Source organism: Nannobrachium achirus (genome assembly GCF_963921795.1).
Source record: "Nannobrachium achirus genome assembly, chromosome: 22".
Taxonomy (NCBI): Eukaryota; Metazoa; Chordata; class Actinopteri; order Myctophiformes; family Myctophidae; genus Nannobrachium; species Nannobrachium achirus.
In genome coordinates, this window is record NC_137829.1 from 20106374 (window position 1) to 20123171 (window position 16798).

The window sequence follows — 16798 nt, forward strand, 5'->3', positions numbered from 1 at the left end:
CAACCACCGTAACACTCCGTCAACCTGGCAATTTCAACACAACACGTCAAAATATAAAACAACGAACGCAACGTCATGGCACCATAAAAGGAGGTGGATGCAGGTCTCCAAGAGTGGACCAAAGAACCCCCGTTTGGTTAATTTGATTGTGATTCTGAAAACTGGATTAACTGTTAACACAGATTTTGAAAATCACACTATGGCAATGAATGGATTGTAAAAAAAAAATAGCCCTACTGATATTACTTACCTGGTTACTGCCACAAGGTGGCAGTAACCAACTTTTTTCCCTCTGTGAGTAGATAAAGTGTAATAGGATTTGAGAGTATTTGCTTGCCCATTAAATCTGACAGAAACCTTGTGTAACTGCCAAAAGAGCACTGAAAACGACCATCAAATATAACTGTTAATACCTGTTGTATAGGACCACTTTGATAACGATGGACGAACCATACTGGAGAAACAACCAAGGGGTGTGTATGAGTGGGTGTGTGTATGTATGTATGGAGGCGTGTAATATACGCCTGTATTTTGTAGCTTATTTCCGAAGAGCTGTGAAAGAGGTGTTACATTTAATGACCGACCCCCCCCCCATACAAACACCTCCAAAAGGCCGTAAACTGATTCCACTCTTCACATTACAAGTCCGTCTGTCTCTGAGTGTAAAGCAGCTCAGGTAAAATCAGGAAGCACTTCCATGTGTCAATTCCTGTATCAAAGGTCACCACATAGGTGTTTTTCAGTCAAATGTAAGACCCAGGGTGGAAGGAATGGGGACACGACACCAAACAGACACCCCTGGTTCAAAACAACCTCGTCTAAACTCCTCAACAACCTGTTGGATCCATAGAGCCTCAACATTCCCGCCGACGTAAGACTCTCTGGGCTGACTTTGACCTGTTTTTTAAGATTATCATTGTTTTCCTAAACCACGTAGCCCTTGACCCCTCCACCTGTCCAGCTCCACGTTGCAGTTTGGTCCCGGATCAGGGGGTCTGCAGTGAGTCTGCAGTGAGTCTGTCAATGTTGTCTTTCTGCGCACACTTTCGATTCTGCACAGCAGTGTCTAGATTCTCTAGAATTATGAAACAGACAGTTTTACTCACTCACTCACGCACGCACGCACGCACACACACACACACACACACACACACACACACACACACACACACACACACACACACACACACACACACACACACACACACACACACACACACACACACACACACACACACACGTGCCACACGCCACACACACACAAAGGACAGTGGTACGTGGGGATGGTGGTCGGGAGATAGATTGGGCATGTTGTGAACTGAAGTGGACACCCGTGACTCATGATGAAGCCAGCCAATCGGCTTTGGCCTTGCCTAGACATACACAGGCTCACAGCCCTCCCCCTGCTCTTCCTCCTCCTCATCGTCATCCTCCTCTTCCTCTTCCAACTGCTCCTCCCCCTCCCCTTCCCCCTCCTCCTCCTCCTCAGGGCCTCCCATGGCTCTGACTCCTCCTCCCACGCCCCCGGCGGCAGGGGGCGTGGGAGGTGCGGCCGCCTCAGGGGGCTTGGGGTAGCGGAAGGGGCAGCCGTTGTCGTCGAAGAACCTGCGGAAGGTGAACTCGTAGAAGGCGTGCTCCGGGTGCTTGCCGTGCGGCGAGCAGAGTGCGTCCCAGGCGCGGCTCATGCTGTCGCCGCTGTCGCTCCAGGCCCCGCCGCCGCCCGGCCCGCCCGGCCCGTCCTCCTCCACGGGGTCGAAGTTGGACGTGTCCATGGGGTGGGCGATCTTGGGCCGGTAGGGCGCGGGCTGCTGCCGCAGGTTGCTGGAGAAGTCCACCTGGTCGAAGAAGGGGTGCGCCTTGATCTCCCCGGCGCCGTTGCCGCCCACCCTCTCCTCGGCGGAGCAGCACAGCCGCCCGATGATGTCGACTGCCTCGGGGCTCAGCTTGACCTGAGGGGGCACCTGCAGCGTGCTCTCCCAGTTGATCACCTGGAGGGGGGGCACATAATGTTACAGCAACTCCAATGACAGTGTGTACCCCTTGGGCAGGGGTTCTCAAACCTTTTTAGGCCGTGACCCCCAAAATAAACATATTTGAACTGGGGACCCCCACCCTGACAAGCACTTGGAATTGTAGGTATTACATTTAATGTGACTCGGTTCCACAGATGAATATTATGAAAATAGCAGATCTACATGCTCACACATGTTGTGAGCATGTAGATTGGCTAATTTCACAATATTCGCCTCTTGCTTATTTAATATTTGACAGTTTGGACAGTTTGGTATTAAAACGGTCTTGAAAGTCCTTAAATTGTCACTTTAGAAATGTGCAGATACCATGTATACACATATACTGTGTTTTGGGTTTGTTTACCATTGAGTGAAAAAAAAGACATTAAGCTAATCATCTGGGGACCTAATAATAATTTGGGGACCCCAGAGAACCACTGCCCTAGGGGTATGTACTACAGCAGACAAGTGAGAGAAAGTATGCATAACATGTACATATATTTTAACAACCTACAGACATCTGCAGGTAAAGTGTGACACCAAATTAAATCAAAAGCTTGACTAGCACAACTGTTGTTGAACAGAAAGCGATATTTGCTGCTTTGAACATATTGACATGACATCAAATCTGCTAAAGACTAATTCTTTTAAATCTGTAATGTTATATTCTTCATTCATAGATTAGCATCATATGCCAGCTATTTTTCTCTTCCAGTTTTAAGCAAAGTGTTGTAGACCAGTAAAGAGGTAGCATCGGAAACCCAGGCTTCTTTTGGCAATCGGAAGAAAAAGAAGCCTGGGCAATCGCGTTATCCCTCCCTCCTGTTAGGGGCTAACATTTTAGCTGGTTTAGAAAGGGAAACAGGGAAATGACTGATGGAAATAATAATAAAAGAAGAAGAATGTGGAAATGGTTAAAGCTATACTATGTAACTTTTTTAATAAAACAAATCTTAAAATTGTCCTAATTATTAAATCACTAAAGTTTTAGAACACCCACTCTGTTCATTTCAGCTCCCAAAGCCTTTTCTTTATATGTGTTCTACTGAGCCCTGGTGGCCGTGACCGGGGCTGTTTTTCCCGGCAAAATTACGTCATATGCATCATTCTGTACACGTGTCTCCCTACCGGCCAATCAAAGCCCAGATCATACACTGTCGAGCTTTTCAGGAAGTACACTGCAGTGTTTACACTGGGCTAGGAGTTTAGCATGTAGCTCCCCAACCGAGGCTCGTAGAGGGACACGAAAGACCTCAATGGATAGGTCTCGGCGAGGCGAGGCGGACGCGGTGGTCTGAAGGCCCGGTCCGCGGCGAAAAACGGCCGAAAAAAGCAGACGCGACCGCGGTTTGCTATAACGCTACTGACCACTAGTTGAGCAACTTACACAGTATAGCTTTAAACAACACTTCTCCTTTTGTAGCTTTGTAGCCACTAGTGTGGAGTTGAAGATCCATTTTATTTTGTAATTTGTAGCGGGCTACAACTTAGGCTACACTTGTATCTTCATGTTGCCGTCTTCCATTGACAACAAATTTTAGCAGGTAGCTTTGTAGTTTGTCATTGAGAACACAGGATTACACTACCATACATAGGCATACATAAGTGCTCCCAACTCCATGTACACAATCGGACACTAAGTAGATAATTTTATGAAAACTACACACTCTAACACTATTATAATAGGCATACATAACTACATCCAACTCCAAGTACATGAGTCATTGTCACTACAGTGAAAGTACATAATTCAATGTTAAGTACACACTGTAACACTATCATAGATAGGCATACATAAAGTACACACTGTAACACTAAGTATACAGTATGATATTAAGTGCAAAGTTTAACATTAAATAAACACCCACCAACGAGGTGTTATCTCTGATAAGACAAACAATGACAACTGTACATTACCTGCGATATTACCAGCTGAGATGTCAGCTTATAGATCATCTATTTTTGAAAATTGTATTATTATTATTGATTATGTATCATGTTTTTTTTAATAACATGTTTGGTTGAAGTGGTTAGAATGGAGACACATTCTCCTTTGTCTTATGTCTCAGATGAAGATTCAGTCAAGTCAATCACCCAGGCAGCCATTATGACCAGTGTTGTATTGCTCTGGTCACGCGGGTAGTCGCCATCCCATATCTTTTCTTACCAGTGTCACGCGTCTGACGTGCACGGACATACGTTGATACTAAACAACTCCCAAGGTCACACCTCGACAACGCTTTAGTGTCACAACAGGGTGTTTTAACAAATAAACAAGCCTGTATGCATATCAATAGACCTGTATAGTAGGTGTTAAGCGGCGTGCGCGTGACGTCATGAAAATCCTGTACCCCCAAACATTGAATCAGCACTGCAACACTGATTATGACTGACCTTTATCTGGGTCTCGGTGGGGGTGGGCGCCAGGAAGGGGGGCTGGCCCACCAACATCTCAAACAGGATCACGCCTACACTCCACCAGTCACACAGCTGGGTGTAACCTGGACACACAAGACACAGACCAAACTTATACAGTAATCAAGCAACAGATTTTGAAAAGAAATGAACAAAACATGATTTCATGGAATTTGCTTTTTGATTACAGCCAACCAGGGAGGCCACGAAGGCCATGGTTGTCATTGCCCCTCAGTTTGGCCTTGTGCCCCTCAAACAAATGCCATGTCCTGAGGACACAGTGATCTTAATGTCCCTGCTGACTGTACCACTTCTCCTCTGTGTACTAGAAACAGGTGTCTCTTTCTTGTCATGTGTGGCTGAGTCCCCATCTTTAAACCAATCCAGCGACTTTGTTTGGTGCAGGGCTGAGCATGGATCTGATTATAAATACCATCAGTTAAGTATTTAGCTGCAGATTAGATTCAACCTTAATCCTTAAATTAAATTAATTATTTAAATAAACTAAAATGTTGTTTTATTTGATGGCCTTCCTGCCCTGACATTTGGCCTTTGTGCCCTAAAAAAACTTACAATACCAAAGGCCAAGTGGCCTTGCCCAACAATGATGAAATTCCATTATTATGCGTACTCTGGTCTTTCGTGCCACCCACCTTTGCGAAGCAGCACCTCGGGAGCGATGTAGTTGGGCGTTCCCACCAGGGAGTGAGCCAAGCAGCGTTGGTGCTGCCGTGTGGCGCGTTGCTCCAGTGTCATCAGCCGGTCACCACAGCGACAGTTGGACACGTCATCCCAGAAGTCACTGGGCTCCATGCTGTCCTGTCGGACATGACTTCCTGCAGAGGAGGAGGAGAAGAAAAAGTGCTATTACATACAAAGATAATATGCAATCTACTGTATGTTTTGTGCTATACAGGGGAGTAATCAATAGTTTTGTCAATATTTGTGTAACAATATTCTGTCTCGCTCCGATTTGCTCGGAGGAGCCCACAAAAGATGCGCACCGGTGTCCTGGAATTGGAAAGTAATCCCTGTCCACTCGCGACGATCCACTTCAAAGATATACGCTTCCACGTCGAGCTTGTCTCCCATAGACATTCATTATGGTTATTTTTCAGTTTAATTCCTAAAAGAACTGCACCGGTATCAAACACAACCCATGTGCATATCTCCTTTTATGGCCTGTTCTGTCTGTGACATCAGTTATCTCCATAAATGGAGATCCGTGCTCATACACACAAAGCCAGGTGTAGGAGTGGTTAGCACCGCTCAAAAAGGGAAATGCTGTTTTTGTTCCGGTGACGTCATCGTCAGCGACAGGTCGTCAAAGTCGTCAGTGGCACCCTTGACCATTATATATCCTCTCATTGGTTAAATACTTAACCACTTTCAACCAAGCCTCCTCAAAGAGGCAATCATTCAACGTTCCATTATTTATTTCCCAGCCCTATACAGCTTATACACTGAATATAATATTTTAATCAACAACAACGTGAACTCAGAGCCCTCACCTTTCTGGTAGTACTTGGAGTTGTGCGTCCAGCGGAAGCCGGTGCACAGGCCGAAGTCGGTCAGCTTGATGTGTCCGTCCAGGTCGATCAGGATGTTGTCCGGCTTGATGTCGCGGTGGATGAAGCCCATCTTGTGGACGCTCTCGATGGCCAGCGTCAGCTCGGCCACGTAGAAGCGGGCCAGCGTCTCGGGGAACACGCCCATGCGGATGAGCAGGCTCATCATGTCCCCGCCGGGGATGTAGTCCATGACAAAGTACAGGCTGTCGCGGTCCTGGAAGGAGTAGTAGAGGCGCACCACCCACTCGTTGTCCGCCTCCGCCAGGATGTCCCGCTCCGCCTTCACGTGGGCCACCTGGGGCAAAGAAACAAGTCACTAATGGAATGCAACGCTCCCACTCCATGCCGCGAGGGTACCCTTATATATATATTTAATTTAGTTGAATAGTAAACAGTGAATTTAAGTTGAATTGAGGCAGGGCTTGACATTAACCTTTTGAGGCACTTGTCCTTTGGACAAGTACACTTCCCATTCACTTGTTCGGGCACAAAAGTCATTTTGAAAAATGAGATATTTCACAGTAATGTCTTTCTTGCATGCATAGGAGTCAGACATTGAAATAGAATAAATAACAAAAGGACTGCTAACGACCCACCCTTGCTCCCTCCACCCTCAACTCCATGGTATGGGCAGTCCATAGTCTGCATACAGCACAGAGCTGCTAGGATTGTCACAGAAAAAGTGAAACCAAGAGCCACTTGTCCAACGGACAAGTACATTTTTAATGAGCTTGTCTGGAAGGATTTATTAATTGTCCCGGACAACAGGACAAGCCTTAATGTCAAGCCCTGCATTGGGGTGCATAGGGGTTTTTAAATGGGCATTTCTCATCACAAATATTTCTTCCTGCATTTCATCCCATTACCTGGTTGCGGTTCAGGACGTCCTTCTTGCGTAGCGTCTTCATGGCATAGAGGGCACCGGTGTCCACCTTGCGTGTCAGGCACACCTCACCGAAGGCGCCGATTCCCAGAGTCTTGAACTTGATGAACATGGACTTGTCCATTTTGGCACGGCGCAGTCGGTTGTAATTGGACTCCTTCTGGTTGAGCATCTTCCGCATTTGCTCCTGCTCCGCTTCGGACAGGCCGGCCTGGGAGGAAGGAGATGGAGGGATTAAGGAGAGGAAAGGGGTTGAGAGGAGAACGAGTTAGCCACATGGGGCACCCTGGTGGCTCAGGCTGGTAGTAGGGGTTATTAAGACATGGTTCGGCCCACACTTCTTGCAGCTTGCGGTTGTCCACCAGGCTGTACAGGCTTTTTGTTATTTCGTTGTTTATTCTGCTTTTTAAGCCTTTCAGCATCGGCAGCCAAAGCTCCTTTTACAGAAGGTTGAGAGTGTGGGTCGCATGTACATTTCAATTGTATTTCTATGTTGTCTTATCTTATTAGTTATTTCTTAAATTGTTTCTTCAAAACTCAGTATTTTTTTTTACAGCTGCAGTATGTCTTGTGGACATACTGCACCAACATTCTGAACATCCTTACAGCAGTGCTTCTCAAAATGTTCATGTCAAGAACCCCCAGATTGATATACACAGTATATTTGGTGTGGACACCCATCTGACAATGTATTGTCCTGGGACCTCTAAAAGAGGATGTTAAAACATTTCAACATTTTCAAGTAGATCTGTTATTTTTTTAATATACAATATGGACAAATGGATAGAGTGGTTAAAATGGTTGTGATGCTATGTTAACTACTTTTTTCTGGGGACCCCCTGGAACCCCACCAAGGACCCCTAATAAATAAAACCCTCTTGAGTCTTGAGACCTGCTGTGCTGCATCATGTCCATCGTGTTATCAGGTAAAGAAGAAACGCTTGCAAATAATAAAGATTAGAGCAGCTCATTATCTGTGGTCCAGTCCATAAAAATGAAAAAATAATACAAAACAAACCTCATCCCAAAATGTTTCAAAATCTCTCTGAAAAGGAGTCAGATGACCAGAGGTCAACGTTCACACAAATGCAGCCAGGGATTCAGTGGAGGACATAGGTCATCATCCCTGTCTAAAAACACTCCTGTGTCAGGGGTCTTCAACGTTTTCAGGCCAAGGACCCCTTAGTCGAGAATAAACGATACCAGTTCTGTTGAGAATTTGTCGTCTCACGTCTTTCCACAAAATATTCGAAAACGCTCAATAGTGGGCTCGATAAAAGCCCGGCTCAATAAGCAGGATCGATGAGGTGCTCATTATCAATAAAAATGCACAAGCTCAATCCCTATTTAAACGCATTTGGATTTGTATCTGGTCTTCTCACCTTGGACATCTCCTGCTCCAGCTGCACCCGGCGGTTCAGTTTCTGCTGGTAGGTCTTCATGACGTTCTCGATGTGCTGCTCCATGTAGAACTTGAAGGCGAACGGGGAGTAGCTCTTGATGCGCGACTCTCTCTTCTCCTCGTCGCGGCCATTCTTCCTCACGGGCACCGGCGACGTCTGGATCTGCTTCTTGTCCTTCACCGCCTTCTCCCCCTTCGCCGCCTTCGTCTTATCCTTCACGTGCTGCTGGCTCTCCTCCCCCTTCCCGCTCCCTCCGCTCCCGCCCCCGGCGTGCGCGCCTCTGGAAGTATGGCCTCCGACGACGACCACGGCGAGTTCGGGAGCTCCGCACATCGCTCCGGCCGCTTCGATGGCCCCTGCCTCTCCACCAGCTGCCCCGGACATGAGCAGCGTTTTGGGGTATGGGGGCGGCGGGCAGCGAGGCTCCTGGGCAGGCTCCAGGGGGTAAGGCTCCTCTGGCATGTAGGCCAGGGGTTCGGCTGTCTCCTGGGCCTGAGCTTGGGCAGCCATCCAGCTGGGGTGGCAGGGTCCTACCGCCGTCTTGGGTTCGGGCCTCATCACCCGGATGCTCTTCACAGGCTGCTGGATGGGCGGTGAGGTCACTGCTGTGATGGTATTGGCCAGGGAGGCGTCCTGTTTGCTAGCTGCGGGTGGCGCCATCGCGGGCCGGACGCTGTTGGGCGGTCCGGCTGAACGGTTGTTGAAGGAGTTGGTTCGGCTGGGCACGCTTCGGACTTCCCCCCTGAACGGGCCCTGCGGCTGGGGTTGTCTAGCGGGAGGGGCCCCCTCAGGTCCCGGAGGCCCGGCCCAGTGGTGCTCGTACAGGTCTAGGTTGAGGCTGGCCCTGGAGGGGGTGAGTAGGCTCTGGGGGAGGTCAGGGAAGTCCGGTGCCCCGCCGGGGGAGCGAGACATCATGTGGACCTGGTGGGAGGTGGGGCTGGCTTGGCGCGGATGTGAGTGGGCGTGGGGTGGCAAGTACAGGTTGGCGGGGTACCCTCCACCTCCCCCTGCACCTACCCCACCTCCCGGCCCGTTCTGGCCCAGGCCTCCCTTCCCCTGCATGTTGACGTAATTGTCAGGCGGCGCCATGGGAGGAGGCGCCATCTTGTTCTGGAAAGAGGCGCTCCTCTTGACCCCATAGCCCGAGGGCTCCATCATGTGAGGCCGGGGGTGGCTGTAGTCGTAATGGGGACCCGGCATCGGGCCCCCTGGAGGTTGGGCTTGGAGCTGCAGTGGCTGGCCAGCAACATTGTAGCTGATCATGGGCCCGTGTTGCTCCATGCTGCCAGGGTAAGCCTTCTGCTGAGCCCCAGGCGGGTACATGGCGTTTCCTGGGTTGCTCTGTGGAGCCATGCCTGGGGGGTAGGCACCCATACTGGGGGGTCTGCCCATGGGGTTCCCCATGGCAGGACCCTGTGCTGCACCAGATGGGGGCATCATGTAGTTCATAACAGGGGGAGCGCCCATGTAGGGTCTGGGCATCTCTCCCTCCGGACCATACGCTACCGCTGCACCATCGTACATGGGCGCGCCCATCTGGTGGTACGATGGCATGGCACCTGATTCCCCTGAAGCCTCCAGTGGGGGTCGGTGGTCCATGGAGGTTGGCATGCCACCTTTTCCTGAAAGGACAAGGAAGATTTCATCATGAGTAACGTTAGGCTAGTTACAACATGCAATCGAGATGGGAAGTTCATCAAACTAATCGGTTTAATCAGTTATAATCATGATCAATTTTAATGTTAACCCATTAAGGACAGGAACCCCTTTTTGTGTTTTTACCCTTCAGGACGGGAACACATTTTTTGCTATGTACAGCATATAGCAACATAATTGTTCGTAATTTCCAGAAAAAAAGGTTTTCCTGAAAATGTTCTATGAAAGTCAAAGGTGTAAGCTATCTAATAATTTTGGAATTGTGTTTCTAGCCTCTACAGAGGCTGAGTAATACAGAAAAAGCTTAGGTTTTAGGGAGTCATTTTCAAATCAGCAATAGGTTTTTAAAGCATTTTGAACACCGTTATATACTGCACAGGGGTAGCAGGGCTAGCAGCATGCAAAAACATAAGGTTTAATACAATGATGCTTTGCAGTTGCTGGTGAGGGTACCAAGATGGCACTGCGCCAACCAGCTGTTTCTTAACTTGGGGGTGCCTACCTGTCAAGCAGCCATTTTTAATTGAGAGCTGTGTGTGTGTGTGTGTGTGTGTGTGCGCTGTGTGCGTGTACATGTGTGTGCACGTGTGTGTTTACCTGGCGAGGTCTGTTTGATGACACGGACAATGAGTTCGTTGCGGGGGTCCAAGTAGCCCATCTTACTGATGTACTCTAAGGCGGCCTCAATGTTTCTGCTCCCTGTCTGCTTCAAGGCCCGCACTGCCATCTCCTGTTAGGAGACAGAGGGGAAGGTGATAGTTAGAAACAACTTAGGATTGAGTACCATAACCTCAGCTACATTGGAAATGTGGGCTTGCCTCTCAACTGTATTCCCGAGTATAAATAAAGGTGAATCCGTACACAGTATGTCTACACTCATGTCATCAACATGGATCTGTCCTATATAGCGCCACCATTAGGCCGATTTTTTCAAAAACATTTTTGGACACTGCTCCTACAGATTTTGCCCTAAATTCACGCTGCGACCTGACGGTCGCTTATCTCCCGATTAGAGAGTCTTACTGGTGATGATACCAGAACCATTAACCCCATGTCCAATACTATCGAATAGGTGCTGTGTTGTAGTGCTGTGTAATTTGAGTGATGATTTAGGCCAATCAGTGTTAATTTTGTAGACTAAAACTATGACAAAATGTTTTTTGTTGACTTCCTTTTTTCACTGATGAAAACTAAATAAAGCTACACTAACTAAAGCTATGACTAAATATATTGTCAATTTCGTCAACATATAAAAGCTACAGACTAAAATGTTAGTGGAGAAGAGAATCAATCCAGTCATTCTATGCATGGCTGTGTGCGGGTGACGCGCTCCGAAGATAGCCGATCTACAAGCTTACAACGTGCCTTCGTCGAGTGCGACATGTTGATCAGCTATTTTCGGTAGCCGGTCTACAAATCAGGCATTACGACATCATCAAGGCCTGCCCAAATAAGGTTTAGTAGAGGAATCGACTGTAGATTCAGTCCACCAAAACCTTATGATATTTTGTCAACAAAAAATAGACTAAATGGAATTTTATTCAAAAGAAGACTATGACTATGAAATAATTCTGTCAAAAGTATCCCTGAGGCTGATCTAGAAAGCAGCACTGGTAGCAGGCTGTCCACGATTAGTTCAAATTTGACTTGGCAAAAACGAAAAAAGAACATAAGGATAAAAAAAGAGCTATCTCTTGCATTAAAACACAAATACACATACAACAAGAGGTTTCAAAAAACACAGGCCCTCAGCAAACACATACACATATAAACATACATACACAACCACATGTGTACCACACACACACACACACAAATGAAGAGCATTTAAAAACATGGTCCATGCACCTGCATCCTCTCCAGTTGGGGTCATGTACCAGTGACTTCCTGCACCCGTCATAACAACATAGAAACAACACAGGCCAAGAACATGGTCACAGGCCACACACATACACACACATCACAACATCATCTCAACCTAAATCTCAAACAGGGCTGCAACTATCAATTTGGTGTTGTCGGGTGGAAACCTCGGATGTCCAAAACTGTTTTGTATATATCATTATAAATATGATTTAAAGATTTGTTTTTTTGGGGCTTTTATGACTTTATTTGATAGGCCAGTAAACGGACAGGAAATGGGAGGAGAGATGAGGAGTGACATGCGGCAAAGGTTGTCAAGATCGGGAATCGAACCGGCGATGCCGTCAGGCATCAATGCCTATGTGCTATGTGCCTGGACCAGTAGGCCAGCGGGCGCTATAAATATGATTTAAATACGTGAAAATAGCTGATCTACAAGCACACAACGTGAAATTGAGCTCGTTGAATGAAGCTCGGACGTCGGTTCGTTCTTAACCTGCACGCCTATAAGAGGGCCTAGCGACTCTCGTCCAATGCCTAGCCTTGTCTAATCCTTTGGGAAGGTGGATCTATTGAGGTCCTATGGAAGTCGAGAATGCTGCTAGGAGATAGTCCAGTAGCTTAGTGATCCGTTCGAGGGTGAACAAACGAACGAACGAAACACGCACGCACGCACGCACGCACGACACACGCACGCACCACACACCCACACCCACACCCACACCCACACTTCTTAGACTTGGCTCCCAGATGCCACCACACAGGTGGGGGCCAAGCGTGCTCATCCCACAGTTGGAATCTTGCGGTTCAACAGGTGGGTCATTGGAAGAGACCAGAGGTATGTAGGTCACCTATCTCAAAAATGTTGGTTAACCACAAAGGCCCGGAGCCAGCCAGAACAGGCAATTTATGATCAAAAACACTGGGGCGATGCTTGCAGAACATTCCAGACAGTTTACTGCCTTTTATTAAAATAATGCCAATCATTCCACTGGTCAGTCCGTTCATTTAAAGCAAGGACGATTAGAAGGCTTTTCAAACCTGGAATCCAAATGAGGAATTTGTTCCATAAGCCCTTGACACTCGTTAAAACACTTTCTAAGGGCAGACCCACTAGCAAACCCATCTGGATCACATTGTGAGAAAGAGAGTTTAAATGAAGATTTAAACATTGTATTATGATATCTAGCCAATAGATGGACTATCGTAGCATACAGTAAGTGCTACTAGCATTTTATTAATTATTTTGAAACGTTTTTATACAGCAAAATATGTGATAAATGATAATATGTATAATGCTGACACTTGCAAGACAATTTCAGTATTTTGCTTCCTGTGTTTACTAAATAGTGGTGTGAAATGAAATGAAACCCATCACCACTTGAAGCCTTTTTAACACTTTGTCAAGTGTTTAGACTTACTGTTTTCTTTTTTTTTTGTTCTTTCATTTTATTTTATTTACATATCTACTGCATCGTACTGTGTTCTATTTGTCTGTCATTCAATGTTATATGAGATACTTAAATGGTTTCCTGTGGAAATAAGCTTAGTCTTTTCTAGGATCTCCTTTTAGTAGACCTTGTACCAGTGAACTGTACTGTCATGAAACTGTACCTTTTCCTATGCAAACTTCGAATAAAGTCTTCAATCAATGAAATTCAGTTGCTTCTTATCGTTATATTTTGTATTCAATTCTCATTTTAAACTTGATTTCAGTAAAAATGAGCGTCTCAGGTGCAGTATAGTGACTGGGCATGTTTTTAAATGTTTTTATTTCTCCAAAAATTATGTTTTAGCAAATTCAACATAAAAAAGGCAGAACCAGGGCGGGACAAGGCAGAAAGAGCCCGCTGGTTGATCAGTCAGGGACCAATCAGAAGGCTGACAAAGGGGTGAATTATACCTTTCAAGTGTGCTGTTTTGGACTTTTCTATAGGAGAATGCAAAATGTGACCCGGGGTTATCGCCTAAATTTAGGGTCTATTCGGCTTATCAAAAGAATAGCCATAGATGAAAAACCATTTTAACGGTCAAAAGGGGTTAAATCATGAATAGTTTATTTGCAGGGCTTTACTACAGTACAGTACTTTTACTTACTATTGTTTTAATTTAATTTGAACAATTCAAGGCCAAATATAGCGTATAGCCTACCTGATACTGAAGCCTGGAAAGGTTAAATTAAACAAACTTTTAAATACTGTCTTTGAAACAATGTAAAACCAAGTTAATAGCAATAGTTTAAAGATGGGGTGCCATGATCTTCACTTTTGACCCGCAAGGTGGCAGCCTAGAGGAAGAAACCCAAAATACAAAGGGAATACATAATTGCTCATAACAACCACACCAGGGGGTCTAATGAAATACTGTCAACCTCCTAGACACATGAAAACCAGAAAAAGTACAAAACTATGGCACCACCTCTAACAGGGGATTCAAACAGGAAGCCATTCAGATACCGTATATGTATTAGCTGGCCCAGTCCCTTTACTCTATTTACACTACATACGGTCATATTGTCCTAGTACAATGTGTGCCAGTACACACTCACAAACTGTACAAGTGGTCAACTTTACTTGTCGACTGCTTCTGCACAAACATTGTCAAATTCCTCTGCTCTCCTCCTGTCCTTTTCACTCTAGTGAGCAAGCAAGCAAGAGCCTCCCACAACAACTAGGCTGTCACAATTATTACATAATCGCCTGATCACAATTATTTGAGTTAATTGTAATTATTGTTGTATAATGATTTCCATTAACTTGTGGTAAAAACAGCAGGATGAAATTCTACATTGTTGTCCACTTATTTTTCTTCTTTTTGGACCACTTGGAGCCCCTAGTTTAGGCATTCTAAATGGCAAAACATTTTAAGAATGTTGAGAAATGTTTGAAAGTTTTTGTGAGCTTGTAGACCAGCAATTATCACTATTACTGGATATATGTCTTGTTGTTTAGGCCATAGTGCACAATTTGTTTTGATTATTGTCACCAGTCATTGTCAGTCATTTCTTTATGTATTTCATAATTGGCATAATAGGCTCCACCATGGCTTTTTAAATACAATTTGTCCGTGTGCAAAACGGAAAACTGAAATGTAAAATGTAATTATATTTCATTGATCCAACATTCTAAAGTTCAATGCCCCCCAAAATATATAATCACAATAATTTGTATGCCAATGAATGGTCAGCTAAAGTGTCACGATGGTGACCGCCCTACCACCACCAACAACATAAACAAGGCTGTGAACCCAACACTGAACTAAAGAGAGTCCTGTCTCGCTCTCTCCCACACCTAGATGAGGAAATCCCTATGAATGGCACATGACCTCACCCCACAGGCATGTCAACTCAGACATCGGGGGCCGGCCGGCTGCTGCCACTCTGCAGGCATGCAGGCTTGTGTGTGCGCTCCTGCAGGCCAGTGGCGGAACAGCAAGCGCGGGCTGAGACTCTGCAGTGCCAGCCATGTGCCCTGGAAGTGGAACAGTGGTTCTCCAACTTTTCAGGCCACGACCCCCGAAATAATCATATTTTAACTGGGGACCCCCCCCACCACCCTGAGGAGCATTAAAGGAGTAGTTCACCCCCAAAATAACTTTTTTTTTTATAAACAGAGGTATCACATTATTCCTGTGACCATATCAATGACCCACGCTTCTAATGGAGAAAGTGCTGAGAAAGGAATAAATAAGAAAACACAGCAGGGGACAGAGAATAAATTTGCCGTCTCTGCCCGAATGTTTGGGACGTGGAGCGCGCACACATTGAAACATCTGGGACACATATGATATTATTCAGACATGTGGGACACACTTTCAACACGTTTGGGGACACAGAGTGGACACACGCTCGGACGTTTGGTATACACGGAGGGAGCACAATGGGGGTAGGGAAACGGTCAGAGAAAAAAGTAGTTTAAAACAGCGGCCAATGTTTTCAGTTCTGAAAGGCAGGAAACGGTAGGTGCACAGACTTCACACTTGTACACACACACACACACACACACACACACACACACACAGGAAGGAAAGAGCATACGTTAACTGGGGTCCGGCAGGGGTGTGCAATTGCCCCTCTCCTGTTTTCCCTCTACACCAAATCAGATCAGGGCTTTATTCTCTCTGTAAGCCAGTCTGCGTCTCTCTCTCTCTCTCTCTCTCTCTCTCTCTCTCTCTCTCTCTCTCTCTCTCTCTCTCTCTCTCTCTCTCTCTCTCTCACAAAGAGCCAGTCACTCTGTGTACGTTTTTCCCTCTCTGTATATCCCTCTGTTTCTCTCTCTCTCTCCTTCTCTTGGCACTGTGTGCATCTAGGCCTGTGCTTTGAGGGGTGTGCCGTATGTTTCAGTGTGCGCGCGCACGCGTGCGTGCGTGTGTGCGTGTGTGTGTGCGTGTGTGTCTCTCTCTCTGTGTGTGTGTGTGTGTGTGTGTGTGTGTGTGTGTGTGTGTGTGTGTGTGTGTGTGTGTGTGTGTGTGTGTGTCTGGGTGGAGTCGGCTGTGGACAGGCCTGGCGGTGCGTTCCAGCGATGTGTGTGTGTGTGTGCCTGTGTGTGTGTGTGTGTGTGTGTGTGTGTGTGTGTGTGTGTGTGTGTGTGTGTGTGTGTGTGTCTCGGGCCTGGCGGTGCGTTCCAGCTCTGACCCGGCTGTCATGGCGACAGATGTTCTCTCCTAACATTCCACAGCCCAGGAAGCAGGAATTCAAGCTATTTGGATGTCTGTCTTTTCTCCCTGTCTGTCCGTCCATCTGTCTGTCAGTTGTTCCCCCTCTCCCTCTTTCTCTCTCTCTCTCTCTCCGTCGCTCTCTCTCCAGTTTGCCTTTTCTCTGACTTAGGGACCATTCACATTGAGCACTTATGAATATTAGGGTTGGAGGCGGTAACCGCCGTACCGCCGTACCGCCGTACCGCGGTATACCGAGGTCTACCGCGGTGTCATTGTGCTTACCGCGGTAAAAAGACAAAAAAAAGGTTTTGGGAAGATGATTGCAATATTTTGGCTTAT

The 16798-nt window shown here is 46.5% G+C and overlaps 1 protein-coding gene across 1 annotated transcript in view; it reads right to left on the reverse strand.

Annotated features, from left to right (window-relative positions):
- Window positions 1-1373: 1373 nt before the first annotated feature.
- The window catches only part of lats2 (large tumor suppressor kinase 2), a gene marked incomplete at its 3' end in the record, with an annotated part of 34886 nt that continues 19461 nt past the window's right edge, over window positions 1374-16798 (reverse strand). Inside the window, exons 3-9 of the mRNA XM_080753303.1 lie at window positions 10538-10670; window positions 8264-9906; window positions 6865-7092; window positions 5939-6293; window positions 5081-5263; window positions 4407-4513; window positions 1374-1988 (exon numbers count right to left, since the gene is read on the reverse strand). Of these exons, the coding sequence (XP_080609429.1) occupies window positions 1374-1988; window positions 4407-4513; window positions 5081-5263; window positions 5939-6293; window positions 6865-7092; window positions 8264-9906; window positions 10538-10670 (3264 nt within the window). The remainder of the gene's footprint in view (window positions 1989-4406; window positions 4514-5080; window positions 5264-5938; window positions 6294-6864; window positions 7093-8263; window positions 9907-10537; window positions 10671-16798) is intronic.